Source organism: Prunus persica, chromosome G1 (genome assembly GCF_000346465.2).
Source record: "Prunus persica cultivar Lovell chromosome G1, Prunus_persica_NCBIv2, whole genome shotgun sequence".
Taxonomy (NCBI): domain Eukaryota; kingdom Viridiplantae; phylum Streptophyta; class Magnoliopsida; order Rosales; family Rosaceae; genus Prunus; species Prunus persica.
This window is the reverse complement of record NC_034009.1, coordinates 10,890,604-10,912,017: the sequence shown is the minus strand read 5'-3', so window position 1 is coordinate 10,912,017 and position 21,414 is coordinate 10,890,604. Positions and strand designations below refer to the sequence as shown.

Below are 21,414 nucleotides of genomic sequence, written 5' to 3'. Positions count from 1 at the left end.
AAGAAAACCAATTAGTACATGCGTGAGCATGTGTCAAGGGGCTAGTAAAATATAAAGAAAATAGTTTTAGCATAATGAATTATTTTGTTTTTGATAGTTTTTGTTACACATTTACAATTTTGACACGTGCACAAATTTGAAAAATCCAGGCAAAAGAACAAAATTCTCAACTCCGATTAACAGTGTTTTAAAGTTTCGCGGCTATCCGCCCCCAATTTCTCATTCTTCTTCTTCAACTTCGTCGTCGTCTTCTTTTTTCTTAACCACTGCCACTATCTTTCAGTTCCAGTGCTGCTCAAATGCGCTCTCACTCCATCGCTCAGAACCTGGACAAGCTCTAATCGGCGTGCAAACACTCCTCCAGAGGTGAATTTCCCTTTTTTCTTTTCGAATTTTCTCTATGTTAGGGTTATCAGATTTTCGAATTGCAAGCCGTGTGTTGGTAACGCTTTACATTTTTGGGTTTCGTTCGATCTTTGGTTGCTGAGAAAACTGTGAACAGTAAAAGAAATCGCAATTTTGTCCATTATTAACTTTTATTTTTGTTTTTAGTGGAAAATTTTCCTCAGCTCGGACGAAATTGTTACATTTGGGCTCTGTTTATTTTTTCTGGGGTCGATTTTGTTGTTTAAGAATCTTTTCGAACTTTTTTTTAAGTAAGGGAGCCTCGAATTATGAGAAGTTTTGTGTTCGAAAGTGGATTTTCTGTGTAACTCTCGAAGCCCAAAGGCTACTGCCGAGTTATCTGGTTGAGGTTGGCTTAGTTTTAGCTGGATGGTTCAGATCTAAGATTTTCTTTTTCCACTAGGTTATGCATAAAATTGGCGGGAAAATTGATTTACGGTGAAGAAATCTTTTTTCCCTTTTTCCAAAAAAAAAAAAAAAAAAGTATCAGCAGTATAAAAGCTTGGAATTCTGAATTTTCGTTTTGTTTCTTATGAAGGATTATTAGTCTCTTTCCTTTTGCCTAGTTGGCCTTGATATGCTTTTTCTCTTTCAATAATGAGAATGTTGATCGTGATACGTGAAAAATACATTTACTGATCTTGCTATGGAAAGTGTCAGTTATTATACCCACTATGAACCAGAACTTTGTGGTAGATTTCTAAAAGGCTTTTGTTCTCCAAAGTTCCCTGCTCATCCTGCGCTAGCACCCGAGTTTCCCTGTAATTTATTGTCAAAGTCGCAAAGATGGTAGGAAAAGTTTGGACAATAAGGCAGTCTTAAACTTTTGTAGGACGATCTGACTCAACCCACATATTACTTGCATAGTTTGTTGCTGGTGTCGGCATTAATTACTATATGACCTTGCTCTTCATTTTGAATATGACTTTGTGGACTTGTGCTTTTCTACTTGTTTTGTTTCAGGTAACTAAGGAAGTTAGCCATGGCCCCATCAAGAAAATCAAGGAGTGTAAATAAGCGGTTTTCTTATATGAATGAGGCTGCTTCTAACAAGTATGGAGACAATGCTAACAAAACTGGGCAGAAAGTGAGTCCTGACTTTGTTCTGAGGATGTTTATCATCTGAATTGTTCTACATTTAGTCAACAAAAACTGAATTTGAAATCTTGATTTTCTTCCTCCTCCTCCTGAAGCAACAACTTTGCATTGCCATTCTAGGATTAGGAAGTTACTATGTGATCAGTATTGGTTTACGTATCGTTATGTATATGCAGATCTCAAATAGCAAACCTCGAGTTTCTTCTGAAGTATTAGAACTGCTTAAAATTAGTAATTGTTAACCAGTTCTGTATGCTTTTTCCCCCTGTCCTCTCATGTGCAGAAGAGAAAGTTGTCTGACATGTTAGGGCCTCAATGGACCAAGGAAGAGCTAGAGAATTTCTATGAAGCATATCGTAAGTATGGGAAAGATTGGAAGAAGGTTAGTACAAATTTTATGATACTCTTCACTCGATTAACATGTTTGGGCCAGCCGTTAGCTTACTAATTTACTTATAATTTTTCATTTTAGGTGGCTTCTGTAGTTCGTCACCGATCTGTGGAAATGGTGGAGGCCCTTTACTCTATGAATAAGGTATGTGTGGGATATACTGTAATTTTATCTTGTAACACTACTGGACACTATCTTGTCCATATGCATAAAACTTTATGTCTAAAAAATTTGGTATGGTCATGGTTAATTCCTTCTATCCCCAGTGTGTGCAATTCTATGCATAGTGGAATGCTTTTGCCTCCGCTCACATAACTCTGCCGTTTCCGAGTTGTGACAAGTCCACCATTGCATGGGGTTTTAAGTTTTTTTTTATTTATAGAAAAACTGAATAATCTGATCTTAATTTTCGTCAATGTATAAGATTGGGCACCATTTTAATTTGTTGAGCTCTGTAAATTAGATATTTTCCCTGAAAATCTGAACTACATAATAATCAGTTCAACGGAGTTCAGTCAATGCCGGATGAAGTCTCGTTCTTTGAGTTTTTTCCAAGCTAATATGAAAGTAAAATAACATTTGAATTGTTATAGAATCAGTAAAGTCATTAAGTTTTGTGTTTAGAATTTGACAAATTTTGTTGATGCCATAATCTTGAATTATCTACGTTTCCTCAAGAGGTTAATAAATGCCTATGTTTTCTATGTTTTAATCATTACCTATTTGTACCATGTGGGTGACTCAGGATTGTTCTATATTTTCAGGCCTATTTATCTCTTCCTGAGGGCGTTGCTTCTGTGGTTGGCCTAATAGCAATGATGACTGACCACTACTGTGTACTGGTAAGATTGAACTTTTGTGGTTTTGTAGATCAATCTGTGCACTTACCTTCTAGGAACTATTCTTGTGGGTAATATTTTGGTACTTCAAAATGGTTTTCATTTGTTTTGTGCAAATCCATGTTTAGTTGTTTTGGTACTTCTGCAAACACTGCATGGGGAAGGGAAACTGTACCTTTTGCCATGAAATCTTTAAGAACATGAAAACAAAAAGTAGCTGACTGAAGGGGGAAAAAAAGGAGGCTTTTATGACAAAAAGAAAAGAAGAAGGTTTCTTTGGCAATAGTGCAGGCCCTTGCTATTTCTTTGACCAGAGGTTTGGATTGTCTCCTGTAGCCAGTAACTTATACTCCTTGTTCCCCAACCCATAGTTTGCTTTTCAAATTGGAGTGCCTCTTCTTTAGTTAATTTTGTAGCTAAATGAGGGTATGTTTGTATTGTTCTATTAGAGAGGATTTCATGTCCCCTGCTTTATAATTGCATCCTTCATTGCAATAAAGCTTCCATTTCTTTTAAAAATGATAAAGAAAGGAACGTCAAGGGATACCGATTATAAATAATTTTTATTTTGTTTTCTGGTTGGCTGGTTAAACATGTTCTTCAACCTAAGGAATAGTTGAAATTCACTGGTCTGAATTTCATCATTATTTCTATTCACTGAAGCGTTTCCTAGCTGTTAATACAATTTTTTTTTTCTAAGGAGAAATGAAAACCTGGCGTTGGTTATATTGCAAAAGGAAACTGTAATGAAGTTCCTTCTTTAAGAAATATCCATTTATGGTGAGCATGTGCATATGTGTTAGTTTATTAATGAGTTTAATGATCTAGTAATACTCTTCTGTTGATATCAATTGGGCTATGTATTGGAAATGATCCACATGGAACTCACATAGAGGACTCTGGCCTTACAGGGAGGAAGTGACAGTGAACAAGAAAACAATGAGGATGCAGAAACCTCTAGGAAACCCCAAAAGCATGCAAGGTCAAAACTTCGGAGTGAGTCCTCAAAAGGATTAGAAGGACATATTCCAGATTTTTCAGAGTCCCATCCAATGGCATCAACTAGTGACTGCTTGTCACTGCTGAAGAATAGGCGCTCAGGTGGGAAATTTTTGTGATCTGTGTGTGTGTGTCTGGGTCAGCACATGTATAATTTGCGTTTCTTTTTTTCGTTTGTTTTTTACTTAGTGGTTATCTTTTACTCATTTGTGGCTTGGAACCGAAGCAGTTTTGCTGCTGCCTTTTTATGCTGCTCGAGTCATATTTTCTCACTATTATTTAAGCAAAGCTTCTATACTTCATAGGAAAATATAGTGCAACTTGGTGGGAAAATGTCAATTGTTGCTTCTTGGTTATATATGTTTGCCCCTTGTCTTTGGAAAAGAGAAATTGGTAGTGGATGCAAGAAATTGGTGTAGGAGCAAAAGTGGGAAACGGGTTTATTTTAATTAATTTTTATTTATAAAAATTAGAATTTAGGGATTAAGTCATTTATTAACATATTTTACTATTGCGGGATTACCTCTATAAATAGGGTCTATTGTAATGGAATTCAAGAGTTTTATTGAATTGAGATTAACTTTTCTTGCTCTTATTCTACTCCTCACCTCTCTCTCTCTCTCTCTCTCTCTCTCTCTCTCCCTCTTCTCTCTCTCTCGTTTTTTCACTTTTCTATTTTCTTCTTGGTTCTACTTCAAAAATTCCATCTTCCCCCCTTGGGTCTATTTTACATTATATGTTCTCTTTAATGGGCTGCCATTAATATGTTTTGAATTTGTTTCAGGAATAAGGCCTCATGCTGTTAAAAAAAGGACTCCTCGAGTCCCTGTTGCATATTCGAATGATCAAGATAATAGTAGAAAGTATTCTTCACCTGCCAGGCAAGGTTTAAAACTCAATGCAGATGCTAACAATAATGATGTTGCTCATGAGATAGCATTGGCATTGACTGAGGCCTCGCATAGAGGTGGTTCTCCCTTAGTTTCTTGGACGCCTAAGAGAAAAGCCAAAGGCACTACACCATCACCTGTTCGGAATGGTGAAAGGATGGTAAGATTATTATTTAAAAGAAAGCTTCATTGGTTTTGTAGACTTATTTCAAGATGATAACTTAATCATTCATAATTGTTTCTGACATTTAGTGTGTAGAATCAGAAGTGACTAATGCCAGGCTTCATGGTTGTGAAATGGATGAGGGCGGTTGTGAATTAAGCTTAGGTAGCACTGAAGCTGACAATGATTACTATGACAGAAATGAAAAGTATGCAATGGGTAGAGAAGGGACTGGTACTTTGGAAGTTCAGCAGAGAAGAAAGAGATACTTTGTAAAGAAGAAAGAAGTTGATGAAAGTAAAAACAAACATGTTGAGGACATAAAAGAAGCTTGTAGTGGAACAGAGGAAGGACAGAAATTAGGTGCTATCAAAGGAAAACTTGATACTAAAGTTGCAAAAAGTGCTAGGTCCTTCTACAAGGACACAAGAAAGAAAAGTAAAAAAGCTCTGATCGGAGGAGGTATGTTTTCAAATATTTAAGCCAAGCTCCCTCCCCCCTTCATACCTTGCTTTCCCTCTATAACTGGTATTTAGATATGCTTTTGCACAACTTGTTTCCTTCGCAATTTCCAGTTTGGTACTTATGGTTTGTAGTGCAGATACAGTTGAGGTAGTTTTATTTTGTGTTGCTGTTTTCTTGTATTTCTTTTTGAGACAATCATCTGGGTTATTTTTGGCTTCTGTTTTTCTGTGCATATCCAACCATTTAGAAGATTATCTAGATTGTATACAAGCCAACACGTTTGGAAATTGTAGTATTGATGATCGGTTTGCATTGCTTTTCCACTTTGATTTTTGATATGATCTTAAATTTGACTGCTCTGTCTTCCAATCTGTTGAAGCATGTCCAGATATTACTCATTCTAACTATTCTCTCCATGCAGATGAAGGCTCTCCCTTTGATGCACTACAAACTCTGGCAGATCTATCCTTGATGATGCCTGAAGCTGCTGATACAGGTAAAACATTTGTGTTTTGACAAGTACAAGTTTCTACCGCTATTTTGCTAGGAACACTGGGTTTTATCTCTTATCATGTCCTTCTTTTAAGGTTTATATAATTCATTATTGTTCAGTTTATGTCTTTCAATTTTTCCTTATATCTCTAGTATTCAGTTTCAAAATTTATAAACATTCTTATTCTTGTCATGTTAGAGCTAGCTTACCTGGTACCTTATCAAGGGGTTCTGAATACAGTGGCTTCATTTGAATTATTAATTTCTCATCAGTCTTTCTTTATCTTTCTCTTATAAGAAACAAAGCCTCTGTATATGTCATGAAGATTTTAACTTGAATTACATTTTGCATGCTTGAATAAAGCTGTGTTTGTCTTTTTTTAGCTGTACTGTTTAGTGCTTATCAATAGTTCTAGGGGTCTTTTGTGTCAATTTGTTCCTGCAATATGTATTTTGTCTCTTGAGGATTGCAAATCAGTTAAACATGGGGTGATGTTAACGGTATTATAGTTTACTTTATAGATCCTCTTTATCTGCTAACTGATGTATTTGACTCAACCTTTGATTTCTTGTTGGTTCTGTTTTTAGAGTCATCTGCACATGTCAAGGAAGACAATTTCAATATTGCTAACAAGTCTAAACTGAAAGGGAGTCGTCCAATTCCTGGGGTTGAACATGCTGTTTTTAAAACATCTAAACTGGGCAAACTCGGAGAGGGAGTTCATCAGTCTAACAGTGGGCTGCAAAAAAGAAAACAGAAGTCATTGTCATTTAAGGTAAGGACAGATAACACTTTTCCTACAAATTCCCTTAGTTTTGCTTTACTTGTGTTACCCCATATGGTCTGTCTGGCTATGGCATGACCATGTATGATGTTATTTATTTGCAGATATATAATGAAGCTCAAACTGACTGCTATGCGAGTGACAATGAAAAGATTGAGGTATGGGGTCCTTTCACCCTAACTTTTTTGCCGTGTTTTCACTTTACAGATGACTCTGCGGTTGTTTAAAAAAAGTCTGGATGTTATTAATTATAAGTCTAGAAGGTCTTCCCTTTTTTTCTTTTTTCCTTTTTGCCTTTTTTGCTACCAAGAAATAAGGCTTAGCATACTTACCTTCAGAAGGTAATGGCACATTCTTTTGATCCCTTAAAAAATGTTTTTTGTACAGAGCAGATGGTGAAACTTTCTTTATATGTTGCTGTTTTGGAAGTTCAGTAGTCTTTAGATCGAAATTATTCAAAAGTTTCATGTCATTTCTTATGGTAGTCACAAATCACAATTTGATTTCTTTATAATTTTCATGTGCCTACAATCACTTTTGACTTTTGGTATTTATAATTGGTTTCAGGCCACAGTTGAGGTGAAGAAGTCTGCGAGTAAAGGTAAACGATCTTCACATTATACTACGCACCCAAAGCAAGGGAAATTGGTGAAGAAGACTTTATGGAATGCATCTACTACTATTGATCGTAAAAGGGAAGAAAACAATTCAGGTTTATCAACTGTACAAGTTCCATCCGCAAACCCGGCCAACTTACCTACAAAAAACAAGGGTAAATGGGAGATGGACATGCAGAAATCATCAATACAGAAGGATACAAAGTCTCCTGAGAGTATTTTAGATGACCAACCTGATAAACTGGGTCCTTCATTTCGTAACAGAGAACTAAATATTAAGGTAAATGTGTCATCCTTTATATTGCCATCTGAATTTTTTGAATATTTGATTATGTTTCATATATAAGTGTACATCTACATTTACAGGAAAAGCTTTCTAATTGCTTATCTCGGTATCAAGTGCGGAGATGGTGTGCTTTTGAATGGTTTTACAGTGCAATTGATTACCCTTGGTTTGCTAAAAGGGAGTTTGTGGAATACTTGGATCATGTTGGATTGGGTCATGTTCCAAGATTAACTCGTGTTGAATGGGGTGTAATAAGGAGGTAGATGTCCCTGATCTGCTTCTTTGACTGGAACTTTTTGTTTGGCCAGTTTTGACTTGCCTTTCAGATTGATAATCTCTGCAAATTTTGTTGTTGGTACTTGTTGATGCAGCTCCCTTGGCAGACCACGGAGATTTTCTGAACAGTTTTTGAAGGAAGAAAAAGAGAAGCTTAATCAGTACCGGGAATCTGTTAGAACGCATTATGCTGAACTTAATGCTGGTACAAGGGAGGGACTTCCGACTGACTTAGCTCGGCCTTTATCAGTTGGACAGCATGTCATTGCTTTTCATCCCAGGGCAAGAGAGATCCACAATGGAATTGTACTAACCGTCGACCATAGTAGGTGTTCTGTGCAGTTTGACCAGCCTGAACTAGGGGTTGAATATATCATGGTAATTTGTTTCCGTCACTGAATTTTTTGACATAATTACGTATTTTTGTTAAGGACAATATTTCATTTTGTTGAAACCTTCATGGGAGGAACTTTATTTGGTGGCCAATAGAGGCTGGAGGGAAAGTAGGGAAGGAGGTTCGGATATCTCTGAAATTTAGTACCTCTGAAGAGCGGTTGGGATAACTGCCATTAGTATTTGTAAGCATTCAACTGAAGTAATAATTTGGAAGTTTTATGGATGAAATTTTCTGTTGGCACCACTTGGATAGTCCCCTGTTTTCTCAATGGTTAGAAATTGTTCTTATATTGGATATATTTTCTTTTTCTCTATTAAAAAAATCAAGAAACTGTAAGAGTTTTTATGCCTTTGAACCATGTTGCATCAATGGCCAAAAAAAACCATGTTGCATCCTTTTCTTTGTTTCATATAGCACTAAATCTAATTCTCACAGCATGTTTGTGTTTTCTTTCTTTATTTTCATTTCAATGAGAGCGTACAATTGTTACCCTTGTTTGAACGCTACCAGATATAGGATCTGTTTGTAGTTCCTGTTGTTCCTTTTTAATGGCATGGTGTATTGACTTTCATCACAGGATGTTGATTGCATGCCTCTACATCCAGCAGAAAATTTACCTGCTTCTTTCAGAAAGCACAATGTCACTGTCAACAGATATATTGAGAACCTTAAGGAGCTCAAGATTAATGAACAACTGAAAGAAGGGACGACTAAAGGATATATGAAGATTTCCTCTAGTGACAAGCTGGTGAGCACTGGTGTTCCCGGTTATATTCTGCCATCAAATCATCGTATCAATAAATCATCAAAGCAGACAGGGGTTAGTTGTGATGGCTTGTAATCTTATAATAGGTGCCTGTCTGTCCGTTATTTGGCAATATTAAATGTTCAAGCATCGTCTTGTAGTATCTGATATTGTCATGACCATGAAACTGCCCCCATTTATAAGAGGAGCATTCTTCCAAGCATATTAATGTCTTGATGACACAACAAGAAGTTCACTTTTTTCCTTAAAAAAGAAGAAAGAAATAAAGAGAACTGCTAAAATTTGTGATTTGGTCCAGACTGAAACTGAACATCTGCCATTTATTGGGGATTGAATTGTGTTCATGTTACTTGAACTGTATTGCTATTCCCCGCATGCCTTTCACTTCATGTTTTTAGGATTCATTGTTTCTGTTGGTCATTTGTTTTTGCTGGCTACTTGAACCATTGACCTTACATTGCTGCTGTATCTTTAATAGAAAACATTAAAATGCAGAATAATTATATGCTATTATCTAAGTAGGAAATGTTTTGGTTAGGTGAAGTCATCAAGTTTTAATGTGCAAGCTAAAGTTGGGCCTGGTGAAACTGCTAGTACTCGAGTCGCAAATTATCAGCCTTCAATTCCTGCACAGACCCAAGCAAAAGAAGCTGATGTGCAAGCTATATATGAGTTGACTCGCGCACTTGACAAAAAGGTGAAGTTCTTAATACATAATTCTATATCAATTTTAGGTGTTAGCGATAGGAAAAATGTCTTGTATTTGAAGGGAAACGAGTGATTGTACCTATTCAACTCCTGTCAATGTGGGTATTTGAGAACTGAGTTGACAGATCATGTTGAAACTTGTAGGAAGCCGTGGTGTCTGAGTTGAGGCGCATGAATGATGAGGTGTTTGAGAACCAAAGAGATGAAGACAACTCTATCAGGGATTCTGAGCCCTTTAAAAAGGAATATGCTGCAGTACTCTTACAGTTGAGTCAAGTCAATGACCAGGTATCCATCGTCCCATCTGTTGCTTCATTCCCTTTCCTTCTATCATGTGGCATCTTGATTACAACTATGCAGCAATCAAGTGACTCTTTGAGAGTGAGTGAGAGAGAGGAAAGAGAAGGAAGCTGATTTCCTTTCATGTGCAGGTTTCTTCTGCCCTTTTATGCTTGAGACAACGCAATACGTATAGAGGGAGCTCCCCGCATACAGTTGTGAAGACCATGGACAATTTAAGTGGCCCTGGTAGCCTCTCAAACTCCTATGGGTATTCTTGTGATGTTCAAGAATCGGCATCTCATATGCGTGAAATTGTTGAAAGTTCAAGAGCAAAAGCTCACAAAATGGTTGATGCAGCTATGCAGGTATGGAAAGGGCATTTTGTGGTCTGTTATTCTATGTCCTGGGGCCTTCTAGGAAGTTGTCATAGGAAGTTGTTGATATGACCAAATCTATCATGGCAACTTTACTGCTTGAACGCTAATTACTTTTTGTACTCTGACAACAATGTCATCTTAATTACTATTTCAGGCGTTTTCATCCTTGAGGAAGGAAAATAACTTTGACAAAATTGAGGAGGTTATAGACTTTGTAAGTAACCGGCTCTCAGATGATGCTGGCATGCTAGCAATGGGATCTTCCACTACCCTTGCAGATCCAATTCCGTTTTCCCAGGATCAGTTAACTTCCTGTACATCAAAACCATTGGCAACTGGGTGTGCACATGATCCTCCAAAGTCAAATAACCTATCCAACCAAAGTGAAGAAAAACTCCTTTCAGACCTTATTGTAAATTGTGTAGCAGCTTTTATGATGATTCAGGTAATTAAATATATGTTGCATTATTTTGCTGTGGTAAATCTCCTCCCATGGTTATTCCTCTTTGGCACCTTTTGTATGCAAGTGTTTTCCACTTGTTTTATGACTTGTTTGTTGTTATCAAGTCATTACCTGTTTCAATGGTCATTTTATACCTCACTGTTATGCTGATAGGAAGCTTATATCTGTTTACAACCTTGGATTTTGATTTTTACCACACAAATTGCAGACATGTACAGCACGACAGTTTCCGCCAGCTGATGTCGCCCAGGTATTAGATCATGCCGTTACTAGTTTGCAGCCATTTTGCCCCCAGAACCTTTCAGTTTACGGAGAAATACAGAAGTGCATGGGCATTATTAGGAATCAGATAATGGCGCTCGTTCCTACATAGTCACTCTGCCTAAATATGTAATGTTCAATGTTTGGTTTATCACTAGAATCAATACATGTATAGAGGTATCTTGAGCATTTTGTATGTATAAACATTATCAGCACATGAAGTTCATGCTGTTTTTTGTGACGAGGTCGTATATAGTATAAAATATAAATGTTGTAAAAGAGTCTGTTATTAAAAAAAACAATAATGGTAATTGCAATTTTATTTTCCGTATTTCCTTTCTGCCATCCATAGGAATTGATTAGTGTAATCCTTATCATTTCATGTGATCTGTTTTACTATTAAATTCTTTAAAATAAAAGCATTTTCTACCAAATTAGTGTAATCCTTATCATTTCATATGATCTGTTTTACTATTAAATTCTTTTAAATAAAGGCATTTTCTACCAAATAATTTAACATTTGTCAATCTTATTCTTAACTATTGATGGAGTATATTCATGCTTTTTTTCTTCTATTTTCCGCTATAATGCTTTTTTTATTTTTGGTGGGGAAATTTTCCATTTGAAATTGTAGTCCAAATTACCAATCGAACGGCATAGTTTGCAACAAAATATTATCCTTCCTTTCCTTTCTCTTCTCTTTCCAACTCCCAGACATGGTATTAAGATTAATGAAGCTAAACTGAAAGTGAGTAATTATCCGCTTCGGATGGACCGAACAGATGGAAAATACAAAGGTCAAAAATTCCTTTTGATCCCTATAGTTAGGCACTTCAATCATTTTTGATTTTGTAGTTTTAATTCCGTCAATTTTGCCATTGTAGTTTCGTATTTGTAACAATTCAAAGAAAAGTTAGTATTCTTGTCAATTTCTTTGACAGTGCAAGTGGCAATTCCATCAACTGAAAATCCTTGAGCGTAAAAGCTTGTTTGAAACTCTCCTCATTTCATATTAGGGCTTCAAATTCAACCACTAATCCAAATTTTTTAAGAATCCTAAATCCAAATGGCCAATTTCAAGCCCTAATATGAAATGAGGAGAATTTCAAATAAGTTTTTACGCTCAAGGGTTTTGGGTTAACAAAATTACCCCTTGCACTATCAAAGAAATAGATGGGAATACTAACTTGTATTTGAATTGCTACAAATATGAAACGACATGGTCAAAATTGATGGAATTGAAACTACGAGGTCAAAAGTGGTTGAAGTGCCACAGGGACCAAAAGTGACTTTTATCCAAAATACAAATGCTCTGAGATCAATTGATTTCACTGCTCAAAACAAGTATGAAGTTCTACAAGCACACACATCACAGGAACATTCTCATTTAAAAGGAGAAAAAAAAAAAAAAGGAAAATCCATGCATCAATCAGAAAAATGGATTCCCCCTCATATTCCCTCATTCAAGGTGTACAAAGCTGAAATTGTTCAATCTGACAATAACAAACAATCAATGCAATGAAGAACAAAACAAATCCAAATGTTCTTTGTATGGCTTTGCACTGACCCTCAACATTTGGTACAAAATTGTACAACTCAAATCTTCCAACTAGCCTTGAATTTGAAGCCTCTATCTAATTCCAGGAACCAAAATAAACCCATAATCTCATGTAATCACAATCCTAACTTCTTCTTTTTAGGTTTTTTTACCACAGCACAACCAGAGTCCTCCATTATCTGCAGCTCAACACAATTTAGTAGCAAAAGAGGTAGCAAAAGAGGCAACAAAAGAACAAAACAATTCATGAAGAAAAAAAAAAACCATCAATGATAATGGCACATTTCCCTCTGATGAGTTACTAACCTTTTGCCTCTTTTTCTTCTCACTCTTCTTTTTCTTCTTAATTTTTTTCTTCAGCTTCTTGGGCTCAGAATTTTCCACATTTTCTTCTTGTTGCAGAGAGTCCTGCATATTTTACACCAAATTTCATAAAAACAATCAAAGAGGTCAGACAATCTTGATATTCTTATCAAAATGGAAGCAGAACTTGGGGAAGAAGAAAAAAAAATCACCTCAAAATCATAATCACCGAAGGAGTCAACATGTCGTATGGTTATTCCAGAATTAGATGCCCCACCTGATTAACCCAAAAAAAAAAAAAAAACCGGGTTTAAATTAATCAAATGTGATTAAAGCAGATGTAGGTAGTTAATAAGATGCTGAATTGAAGAGGAGAGTGGAGTTTACTGGCGAAAACGGTGCGTTTGGCGTTCTGGACAGCTCGTTCCACAAGATGCGGGTTGATGTTGTCCAATCCATTGGGATCCTGCAGTTTTCTTTCTAGAAATTTCGCCAAGGCCGCTGCTTTATTCGTCGTCAATGGACCCCCAGGATGAGCCAACCTATAGATAAATATATAAGTAAATAAATAAAAACCCTAGCACAAGAGATGAAGAAGATGAAAGAAACAAACCTGGGTTGGGGTTGGGAACGCGGAGGCAACGATGGGAGAGGTGCGAATTTGCTGCCTCTTAAAGCTCTCTTTTCTTCTTCGCTCAACTCTTCGCCTCTTTCTTTCACCATTTCTCTCTCTCTCTCTCTCTCTCTGTGCCGGCCGGTGATTAATCACAACTCCGATTCAGATAAAAATTAACACAAATCAAACCTTTAAATTTTGATTTTTTGGCCCCTTTTGGGTCACTCCTAATCAGAGCTTTCAAATTCCCATTTCTTAAATAATAAAGAAAAATAAAACTTTTTATAAAAATGACTTTTGATATTCATATTCTAATTGTGCGCGGAAATAAGCCCTCCAAAAGGTAAATTATTTTTCTGACAAAAAAAAAGGTAAATTATATTTAAACATAATAATTTCCTTTAGAACCCCCAATTTGTTTCTTTTTACACATTATAAAAATTAAAGATTAAAAATTCTACTCAAAACCGCTTCCTCTTTCTTCAAATTTTTCCTTCATTACTCATGTGGAATTTGCTTTTTTATTTTTTTATAGAGAAATTAAAAAAAAAAAATCAGATAATGAATCTTATTTTCATGAAACACAATTACCCATTAATTTTTTTAATTCTAAAATAATTTTTTTTAATTTAAAAAAAAAAACCTCTCGCAGGCCCGAAAGCATGTGCGAACTAGTTTTTATTAAGCATGAGTATTTTCAGGATATTTGAATATTCCAACGTTTAAGGATTCGGTCTCTACATATCATTCATATAGGGTGGTATTATTTGAATTACATTTTACTAACCACATTATTGATCACTTCTCTAATATAAATAGGTCTCACGTGTATGAGAAACCCACCTGCTCAGGTTCTTTTTCCAACATTAAGAAATTCCAAATTTAAATCTTTTCTACTCAATCGATAAAAAAGAAAATTATTAATTGTATACAAGGACGTTCTTCAATTTTTTTTTAAAATTAGTTCTCAGAAAAAAAAAATTAAAGAGTTACTCTCTTATACCTCATTGATTTTTTTAGAAGATTTTCTTTGTATCAATACACGAGTTCCAGCCAAAGAAAATATTACAATGAGTTGCAAAAATAACAACAACAATAACAAACTTCTTTTATAAGGTATCAAATCCCAGCTAGATTTGTGAGAATTTAGGAGGATCCAATTTTAATTTATTTATTTATTTTACAAATAAATGATAAGATGCAACCCCTGATACCACAATCTCATCAACATTACACTTACAGATACACAGCATGATATGGTTCTCTTTATTGAGTTCTCCATTTGCCTGCTACTTACAATACGTCTGAAGAAGATCAAACCACAAGAAGATATGGATGAACCTAAAAACCAATTACATGACAACAAGCAAGCATAGAACCCAATAACTTCAATTGTTCATTGCGTTCCTCCACTGCATCATTTTCTGCATTTTTTCCCCTAATTTCAACAGAAAACTAATACAGGAACCTGCTATTCAGTAACATCGCATCTACATCAGCAGCACAATGTATAAATAATAAAGGGTGGGGGATGACCAACAAATTTCAGAGGAAACGAATTCCTCGCAATTTACAGGCCACTTCTTCAGCCTAAAATTCTAAAAAACTAGGCGAAGCAAAGAGGCCAATCCAATTGTATGTTTGAATGAAACCAGACCAAGTCACCGTGTAAGGTACTGGATCCTCTAATGAACAGTTGGGAAGACATTGGTGGCGTCGAGAACCACTGAACAAACCCCCTCTGCCATTTTCAACTACAACTTTGAGGAGCTAACCAAGCAAGAACTTGAAAATGTCACTTAGTGAAACAATGCCTTCAACCCGCTTACTGCCAGCTTCCACAATGACAAGTCGTCTGACACCTGAAATCCAAATTATGAGGGAAGTTCAGCGGGTGGAGATCTTTTAAGTTATCAAGGGAGCCACCCAAAGATTGAACAAGAGCACACGGCTACTGATTGGACTCAAAGAGTTCAAAAGAAAAATTCTGGAAAGATCAGCTGGCCAAATGGTGCTCTATATGATCAGGATACTACACCTTTACTCAACATCACAACACTACCGTCTTTACCTGAAAGAAAAGGAGATGGTTCCAAATAAAAATGGAAGAAATAAGAGATGGTTCCAAATACCTGGATTGGCCAATCGCTCCATCACTTTATGCAGCGAATCAGAGCGCAAACACATCTGACATCTTTGACTTCTTGGTTCAAAGGGAGAATAAGAGTCTTGTCCCAACTGCAATGCCTGAAAAGAAAAAAATAACAGAACTAAATGACATCCCTTGAAGCTTCTCTGAAGCCAAAACACCTCAGACCATCTCCTCCACCAAAATATATAAACATGTAGAGAAAATGCCAAAGAGAAAAAATCCTTCAAACTGAAAGAAGAGCCACCTCAAATCTTAAAACCCCCCTTACTAAACCACAACTTATAATTCTCAAAATAATGACCTTAAATCTCCCCATCCCCAAAATAAATAATTGATCAGAAATCTGGCACGTCTGAGGAACTCTCACTCCACAAGAAATTCATGACGCACACAAGAATGTATGGACATTAGGAAATAAATATGTTCAGGGATGGGGGAAGAAAATTGCAGCAATTACCTGATGAATAGTCATTTCATTGAGATTAATATGTGCATATGCTCTATCTTTAGCCAAAGCTGTTATGTCACTGTAAAGAAGATGTGAATGGAGAAATATCACTAATAGTTCATTAAAAGCCTGCTAATTTTTAAATACAATGAATCAAGACAAAAATCAGTAATCAAATACAAATAGAGTACAACTAACCTCCGACAATATATATCCACTAAAGAGTCATTATCATCAACAATAGGTATTGAACTTACTTGAGCTGCAAAGCAAACGCAAAAAAGTATGAGTTAGCATGATGCGGGAATATAAATCTAAATCTCTCTCTCTCTCTCTCTCTCTCTCTCTCTCAAATTTGGATGCTACTTAAACTCACACCTCCACCCAAATCCAATTACATATAAAGTCATCCATCCTATGCATTCATGACCAAAAAATTGAACATAGAAAATCCTTAAATCCAAGAAATGTTAAGATAACTTGATTCCACTTTGACAAGAGCAGGCCTAACACATGACAACGCAATGCATGTATATTGTGCACTATCCATTGGACAAGGCAGCCTATGTATATGCAATTGCTGCATCATGACTTTAAAACATCCAAGCTATAGATCAAAACACAAAGCTTACCTTGCACTAATAAGTTTAATGCTGCACTAAGTGAAGCACTTGGTCTCAACATTGCTAATGGCCGACAATTTGACTCTCCAATTTCCGGAACCCAAGTACCCACATGAAGTTCACCTATTGGTGCTTGAAGTATGGGCAATGAGCTAGAAGAATGCCTAAAGTACCTGCAAATACCTGAAAATTAAGATTCATCAGCACCAATTAAGAACCAAACATATGGTCTTACATAACAAGATTCTGGAAAGCTTACATTTTAAAATACCAGACAGCGAAGCAAGATGTAATAGCTGTGGAAATGTGCCATCTTCTGAAGATGAATGAATAATTGGAACCGTAGCAACCTCATTTTGCAAAAGTTTCAAAACAACATCTTTCATATTATCATATGGCCCAGCCTGCAAAATGAGAGCCAAGGAACAAAGAATGATCATTATTCCAATGAAAAAAAGAACTACATGGACAGTGAGAAAAACCTAGAGACAAACTCATAAATGAACCATCAAAGCAAATTTTATCAACACAAGTGGAACTAACTACCATATGGGCTCACAAGACAGTATTGATTAAGGTGGTAAAATAGCCCATTCATGTGTCTCTGGCACTACCATATCGTTTCAAATTTTAGCATTGACATTGGTTTTTCTTGTTATGGTCATACACAAGTTTCCATTGTGCAACTGATGAAGGTAGACTGCGTCTGTGCTCAAGAAGCAATTCTCTAAGGCATGAAAAAAATGAGTTTCTTCATGAATGTTTTAAAGAAGATCTTGAACTAATAATTTCACATATGCACGGACACATATAGACCTTATTAATGCATGAATGCCTAAGATAAAAGATTACAAATATTGGGTGCAATATGAAATGCATAAATTATATATAGGGTAATGTTCTCTTGCAAGATATCTGGTATGTTCTGTTGTCAAACTATGCATCACCACGCATTAGAATAGCAAGTCAAACTCTCAAACAAGAGTGTATATATATGACTATGAGAATGTTTACATCAAAGCACAAATGCACACACTATAAAAGTATTCTTTAAGGTTACTGGTCCACATTGCATTTTTAAGCCAGAGATTCGAAACATGTCATGCAAAACACTCACATGGATGAAACGCCTTGGCAATGCTCTCCCATGCCCATCAATTTGTCCGTTTAGATATGCTTTTCCTTCTTTCCATGCAGCTATTGTATGTGTTTCAAGCTCTTCCTCTGTCAAATTAGACCCATGGTTCCCAAGCTAAAAGATAAAAGGTAAGTTAGCCACTTTAAGTAGTATCATACATCACTCAAAATGTGAATATCAGCACATAATGTGTGAAAAAAGAATTTTACATAAAACTATTAAATAGTAAAGTCCTACTTAACCAGTATTTAGCCAATAAAATAACCATATCAATAGTTCAGCAAAGTTTAACAACAGTCTGATTCACAATTTTCTAAGAATATACATTACAAAAAATGAAAGTATAGGAGACTGGTGGGCTCATATTAATACGTCTGAATTGGATAAGAATTCAAAATAACAACAATGAAAAATTTGCATCTTGGAGAACTCGCCAGTAGGGAAAAAAAATCACCATTTCAGATGCAAACATACCTCCCTTAATATCAATATAAAATCCGATGCAGTTAGAACTCCAACAAACTGTCCCTTGCTGAAGTCCCAAAGAGGCGCCAAAGGGATTCCCTGGAAAAAAAAGGCTTGGTTCAGAAATATGCATATGCAAGCTTTATACCAGCATCAAGTAAGCATGTCAAAAATAATAAGCAAGGTAGCATGCAACTTTGGCAACAAACTAGGAGAGCTTAGGTGAATTTCCTAGTTGAAATTGTTTTACAAAAATGACATGAGAATATCAAATAAAAGATCAACACTAACAATTATATATAAAGGTTGGAATCATGTGAACAAAGGGCCCTAAAGAAAAAACACCAATTACTACATTTTGGAGCTTTTCCATTATTACGGCATCAATGCCCAAGGACCTATAAAGATACCTTGAGGGATCCTCTAGTTATAACTTATAACTGAATATAAGTTACTTTAAACTACCACAACGCCCATTACAAAAAATGACAATGACAATCAACTACAATGCATCAATTTCCTCTTCGAAAAATCAAATATACAGAGCATGGCTCAATAAAAAATGAGAAAGTATTTTCCTTTGTATATACCTGCTCATGCAATATATGAAATGCTTGCTTTACAGGCAAATCAACATCCAAGGCGACAACCTGTGAAATTGATGTGATTAAAAAAGTGAAGAGCGGAACTAATTCATAGTTAATCAAATTCATACAGACAACCAAATGCAGAATGCATAAAGGAGGGTCAATGAAAAGACATCCAAACCTTGCCTGACTCGGGGAGTAGTTCATAAGTGGTATGTGCAGACAAGAAGACAGAAATACGATGACGAGAGCCCTGCAGATCACCCTCTGTTATCCTCGGTACTACATCAGTTAAATTACCATCTGTAATCCGGACCTGCATTATAATTCAGAATCCCAGTCCACTATTGATAATAACTCATGGAAGAAGAAAGAACTGAAAATAAATAGATAAATAAACACAACTTAAAGGAGCATAAATGAATGCTAAAATACAAGAATGACCGAAGAAACACCACAACCGCGATTTTTCCTAGGTTAAAACATAATTTTCTTTATTTGGGAAAAAGGGTGACTCAGACCATGCTCCTAAGACTCTCTGCAAGGTTTAAAATGTGCAAAACTTAGCAACGCATAGATATTTGAGCATCCTAGTTTCTCAAAGCACAATCAGCCATGGATGGAATAATGCTAAAGCACCTCTGAGTTCACCATATTCTTAAGGAAATACAGGATAACAGAAAGAGGTTAAACTTTTCCAGGTAACTGTAATCTTAAATGATAAGGAATGAATGAGTCTTACCAAACGCCGAAAGGCCTCAGTATCCTCTTCCATATTAGATCCAGAAGTTATCTCTGGAGTTACATTTGGATGAAAGAAATTAGGATCCGTAGCCAAGAGAACGGTGTTCACTAACCCATATTCACCACTCACGTAAGGTTGGTGCTCATCATGTCGCCATTCTCCATCAACGAAAAACTTGTACTGTTGTAAAAGAAACATGTGCAAGTTAGTAAGACTACGATGAAAATAATTTAAGTCTTATCAATGTGAACGTAGAACATCCTTGTACTAGCATTCTAAAATCAAATGACAGGCATCCATTAGGCTTAGTAAAATTTCACGCATTCAATCACTCCAACCCATAGAATCCCAAAATGGTGATCCACTTAACATAAGCATGCCTGCAAAAGAATAAGAAATGCTCCATTCTAAATTGTGTCATATTGATAAACTAATCCTATCTATTCAGTGTACATCTGCGTGCCAATTGCCCAGAATTCATATCCACTGCCACATCTCGTAGACTTAAAAATGTCAGCATTAACACTATTACTCATATTCGCCTCAAAGGTGAAAGCACATCATTTCATGCAACAACAAAAACTCAAATGCTTTAATTCAAATAGGAAAAACTTGCCTGGTGATATCCAGGCGTTACGCTGTAAATAGCCTGAAACACAGTGGGGCAACCCTCAACCGGCGTCATAGGAATAAGTTCAGACCACCTGCTGAAGAACATCCCATTTAGAAACACTCAGAAACAAACGAATTAATTTAACTAAATAAAAGCAGCCTAGCAAATCACATGAAATCAAATTCCAAATAGTAATAATATTTGGGACCAAAAACTCCGAGTCTCACCGTGCAAATGAACCACTGAGAAATACGCTTCTGCCTCCATAAGGCCACACAAACCGCATTGGGATCAACACCGTGCTTGGAGCTCCACCTACATCCCGCGCCGAATCCATGTTGGTAGCAAACATTTGCCCCCAAATTTTATATAAATATTTCTCAAAAATAATTAACCCTCCAAGCAATATAAACTCCCTACGACATGCCCGCTCATTTTATTTACTGTAAAAACAAATTCAACCAAATTACGCTAAAAATCATGGAGATGGTACCAAAATCAGACCAAATGAAACAAAATTTCAGCTAATTTAACTCACTCTAATAAGAAACACAACAAAATGTTTCAAAAAGTTCTAGCGATTTTACTTGCAGAAGCTAAAATTGTACCGGAAAAGCCCTACCCACGTTAAGATTGGGGGCAGAAATCTACCAATTAGAGCAGCGGAACGCCCTCCATTTCGATAAATCGACGAAAATGGCAAGTGAAAACGAAACCCTAGCGGAAATAATTAGGATAAATTAAAAACGGGTGAGAAAATCGAGAAGGCTTGCGACACGATCGAATCTAATTTCGAACCCTAGAAGACAGAAACTCCGATAGTGATGTTAAAAAATCATAAAACGATGTGTTTTTCTCTTTCTTTCTTTTTTCTTTTTTTGTTTTAAAAAATTACAACATCAAAGAGCTCGGGAATTTACCGCGACTCTGTGGAGGTAACTGGTAAAAACTGTTGAAAGATTTCGGACGGCGTGAGATATCGTTGAAGTTTTTTTGTCCTGCGAACACGTGGCACGGATAGAAAAATATGTAGCAAATTTTAGTTTAAACTGTAACTCTCTTCTTCTCTTTTCTTTTTTTTTTAATAAATAAATTTTCTGAAATTCCAACTTATCCAATCAACTTATAAAAAGACAAGTGTACATATAAGGTAACAAGAACATGTTTTTTACTATAATAAAAAAAATTTGTGAAATTCCATCTTAT

At 36.0% G+C, this 21,414-nt stretch overlaps 3 protein-coding genes across 12 annotated transcripts; 1 reads left to right on the top strand and 2 right to left on the bottom strand.

Annotated features, from left to right (window-relative positions):
• LOC18793507 (protein ALWAYS EARLY 3) lies at nucleotides 134-11,291 on the top strand. Of its 3 annotated transcripts, none has more exons than XM_020570642.1 (20): nucleotides 134-366; nucleotides 1,369-1,492; nucleotides 1,787-1,885; nucleotides 1,976-2,038; nucleotides 2,659-2,736; nucleotides 3,645-3,834; nucleotides 4,517-4,782; nucleotides 4,875-5,247; nucleotides 5,672-5,746; nucleotides 6,331-6,518; nucleotides 6,632-6,685; nucleotides 7,095-7,424; nucleotides 7,511-7,689; nucleotides 7,802-8,084; nucleotides 8,681-8,923; nucleotides 9,408-9,566; nucleotides 9,722-9,865; nucleotides 10,009-10,224; nucleotides 10,391-10,681; nucleotides 10,908-11,291. In XM_020570642.1, exons 2-20 carry the CDS (start codon nucleotides 1,388-1,390, stop codon nucleotides 11,070-11,072), a joined length of 3,501 nt encoding a protein of 1,166 aa, XP_020426231.1. In that variant the 5' UTR covers nucleotides 134-366; nucleotides 1,369-1,387; the 3' UTR covers nucleotides 11,073-11,291. The 3 variants fall into 3 exon arrangements, with proteins under 3 accessions (XP_020426231.1, XP_020426238.1, XP_020426245.1); XM_020570649.1 differs by having other exon boundaries at nucleotides 137-366; nucleotides 8,681-8,851; XM_020570656.1 differs by lacking the exons at nucleotides 134-366; nucleotides 1,369-1,492; nucleotides 1,787-1,885; nucleotides 1,976-2,038; nucleotides 2,659-2,736 and adding an exon at nucleotides 3,276-3,513.
• Nucleotides 12,263-13,706, bottom strand: LOC18788846 (uncharacterized SDCCAG3 family protein). 2 transcript variants are annotated; one of them, XM_007227103.2, is made up of 5 exons: nucleotides 13,435-13,703; nucleotides 13,209-13,363; nucleotides 13,034-13,098; nucleotides 12,825-12,926; nucleotides 12,263-12,697 (listed from the first exon to the last, which is right to left on the bottom strand). In XM_007227103.2, exons 1-5 carry the CDS (start codon nucleotides 13,542-13,544, stop codon nucleotides 12,635-12,637), a joined length of 495 nt encoding a protein of 164 aa, XP_007227165.1. In that variant the 5' UTR covers nucleotides 13,545-13,703; the 3' UTR covers nucleotides 12,263-12,634. The 2 variants fall into 2 exon arrangements, with proteins under 2 accessions (XP_007227165.1, XP_020426252.1); XM_020570663.1 differs by having other exon boundaries at nucleotides 12,582-12,926; nucleotides 13,435-13,706.
• LOC18790796 (sucrose nonfermenting 4-like protein) lies at nucleotides 14,522-21,055 on the bottom strand. 7 transcript variants are annotated; one of them, XM_020554326.1, is made up of 14 exons: nucleotides 20,747-21,055; nucleotides 20,436-20,651; nucleotides 20,212-20,302; nucleotides 19,593-19,775; nucleotides 19,032-19,166; nucleotides 18,854-18,913; nucleotides 18,273-18,362; nucleotides 17,778-17,912; nucleotides 16,920-17,064; nucleotides 16,670-16,843; nucleotides 16,236-16,299; nucleotides 16,047-16,116; nucleotides 15,570-15,684; nucleotides 14,522-15,299 (listed from the first exon to the last, which is right to left on the bottom strand). In XM_020554326.1, the coding sequence occupies exons 2-14, from the start codon at nucleotides 20,558-20,560 to the stop codon at nucleotides 15,208-15,210; spliced, it is 1,479 nt and encodes a 492-aa protein (XP_020409915.1). In that variant the 5' UTR covers nucleotides 20,561-20,651; nucleotides 20,747-21,055; the 3' UTR covers nucleotides 14,522-15,207. The 7 variants fall into 7 exon arrangements, with proteins under 7 accessions (XP_020409915.1, XP_020409914.1, XP_020409913.1 ...); XM_020554325.1 differs by having other exon boundaries at nucleotides 20,817-21,055; XM_020554324.1 differs by having other exon boundaries at nucleotides 20,831-21,055.

Coding starts and splice junctions, on each gene's coding strand:
- LOC18793507 (XM_020570642.1), top strand. CDS start 1,388: ATGGCCCCATCAAGAAAATCAAGGAGTGTAAATAAGCGGTTTTCTTAT. Junction 8,924..9,407: donor AATCATCAAAGCAGACAGGG/GTTAGTTGTGAT, acceptor TGTTTTGGTTAG/GTGAAGTCATCAAGTTTTAA. Junction 9,866..10,008: donor TGAGTCAAGTCAATGACCAG/GTATCCATCGTC, acceptor TTTCATGTGCAG/GTTTCTTCTGCCCTTTTATG.
- LOC18788846 (XM_020570663.1), bottom strand. CDS start 13,544: ATGGTGAAAGAAAGAGGCGAAGAGTTGAGCGAAGAAGAAAAGAGAGCT. Junction 13,364..13,434: donor CGTTCCCAACCCCAACCCAG/GTTTGTTTCTTT, acceptor ATTTATCTATAG/GTTGGCTCATCCTGGGGGTC. Junction 12,927..13,033: donor TCGGTGATTATGATTTTGAG/GTGATTTTTTTT, acceptor TAAAATATGCAG/GACTCTCTGCAACAAGAAGA.
- LOC18790796 (XM_020554326.1), bottom strand. CDS start 20,560: ATGTTTGCTACCAACATGGATTCGGCGCGGGATGTAGGTGGAGCTCCA. Junction 20,303..20,435: donor CTCAGTGGTTCATTTGCACG/GTGAGACTCGGA, acceptor GATGTTCTTCAG/CAGGTGGTCTGAACTTATTC. Junction 17,913..18,272: donor TTATATTGATATTAAGGGAG/GTATGTTTGCAT, acceptor TTTATCTTTTAG/CTTGGGAACCATGGGTCTAA.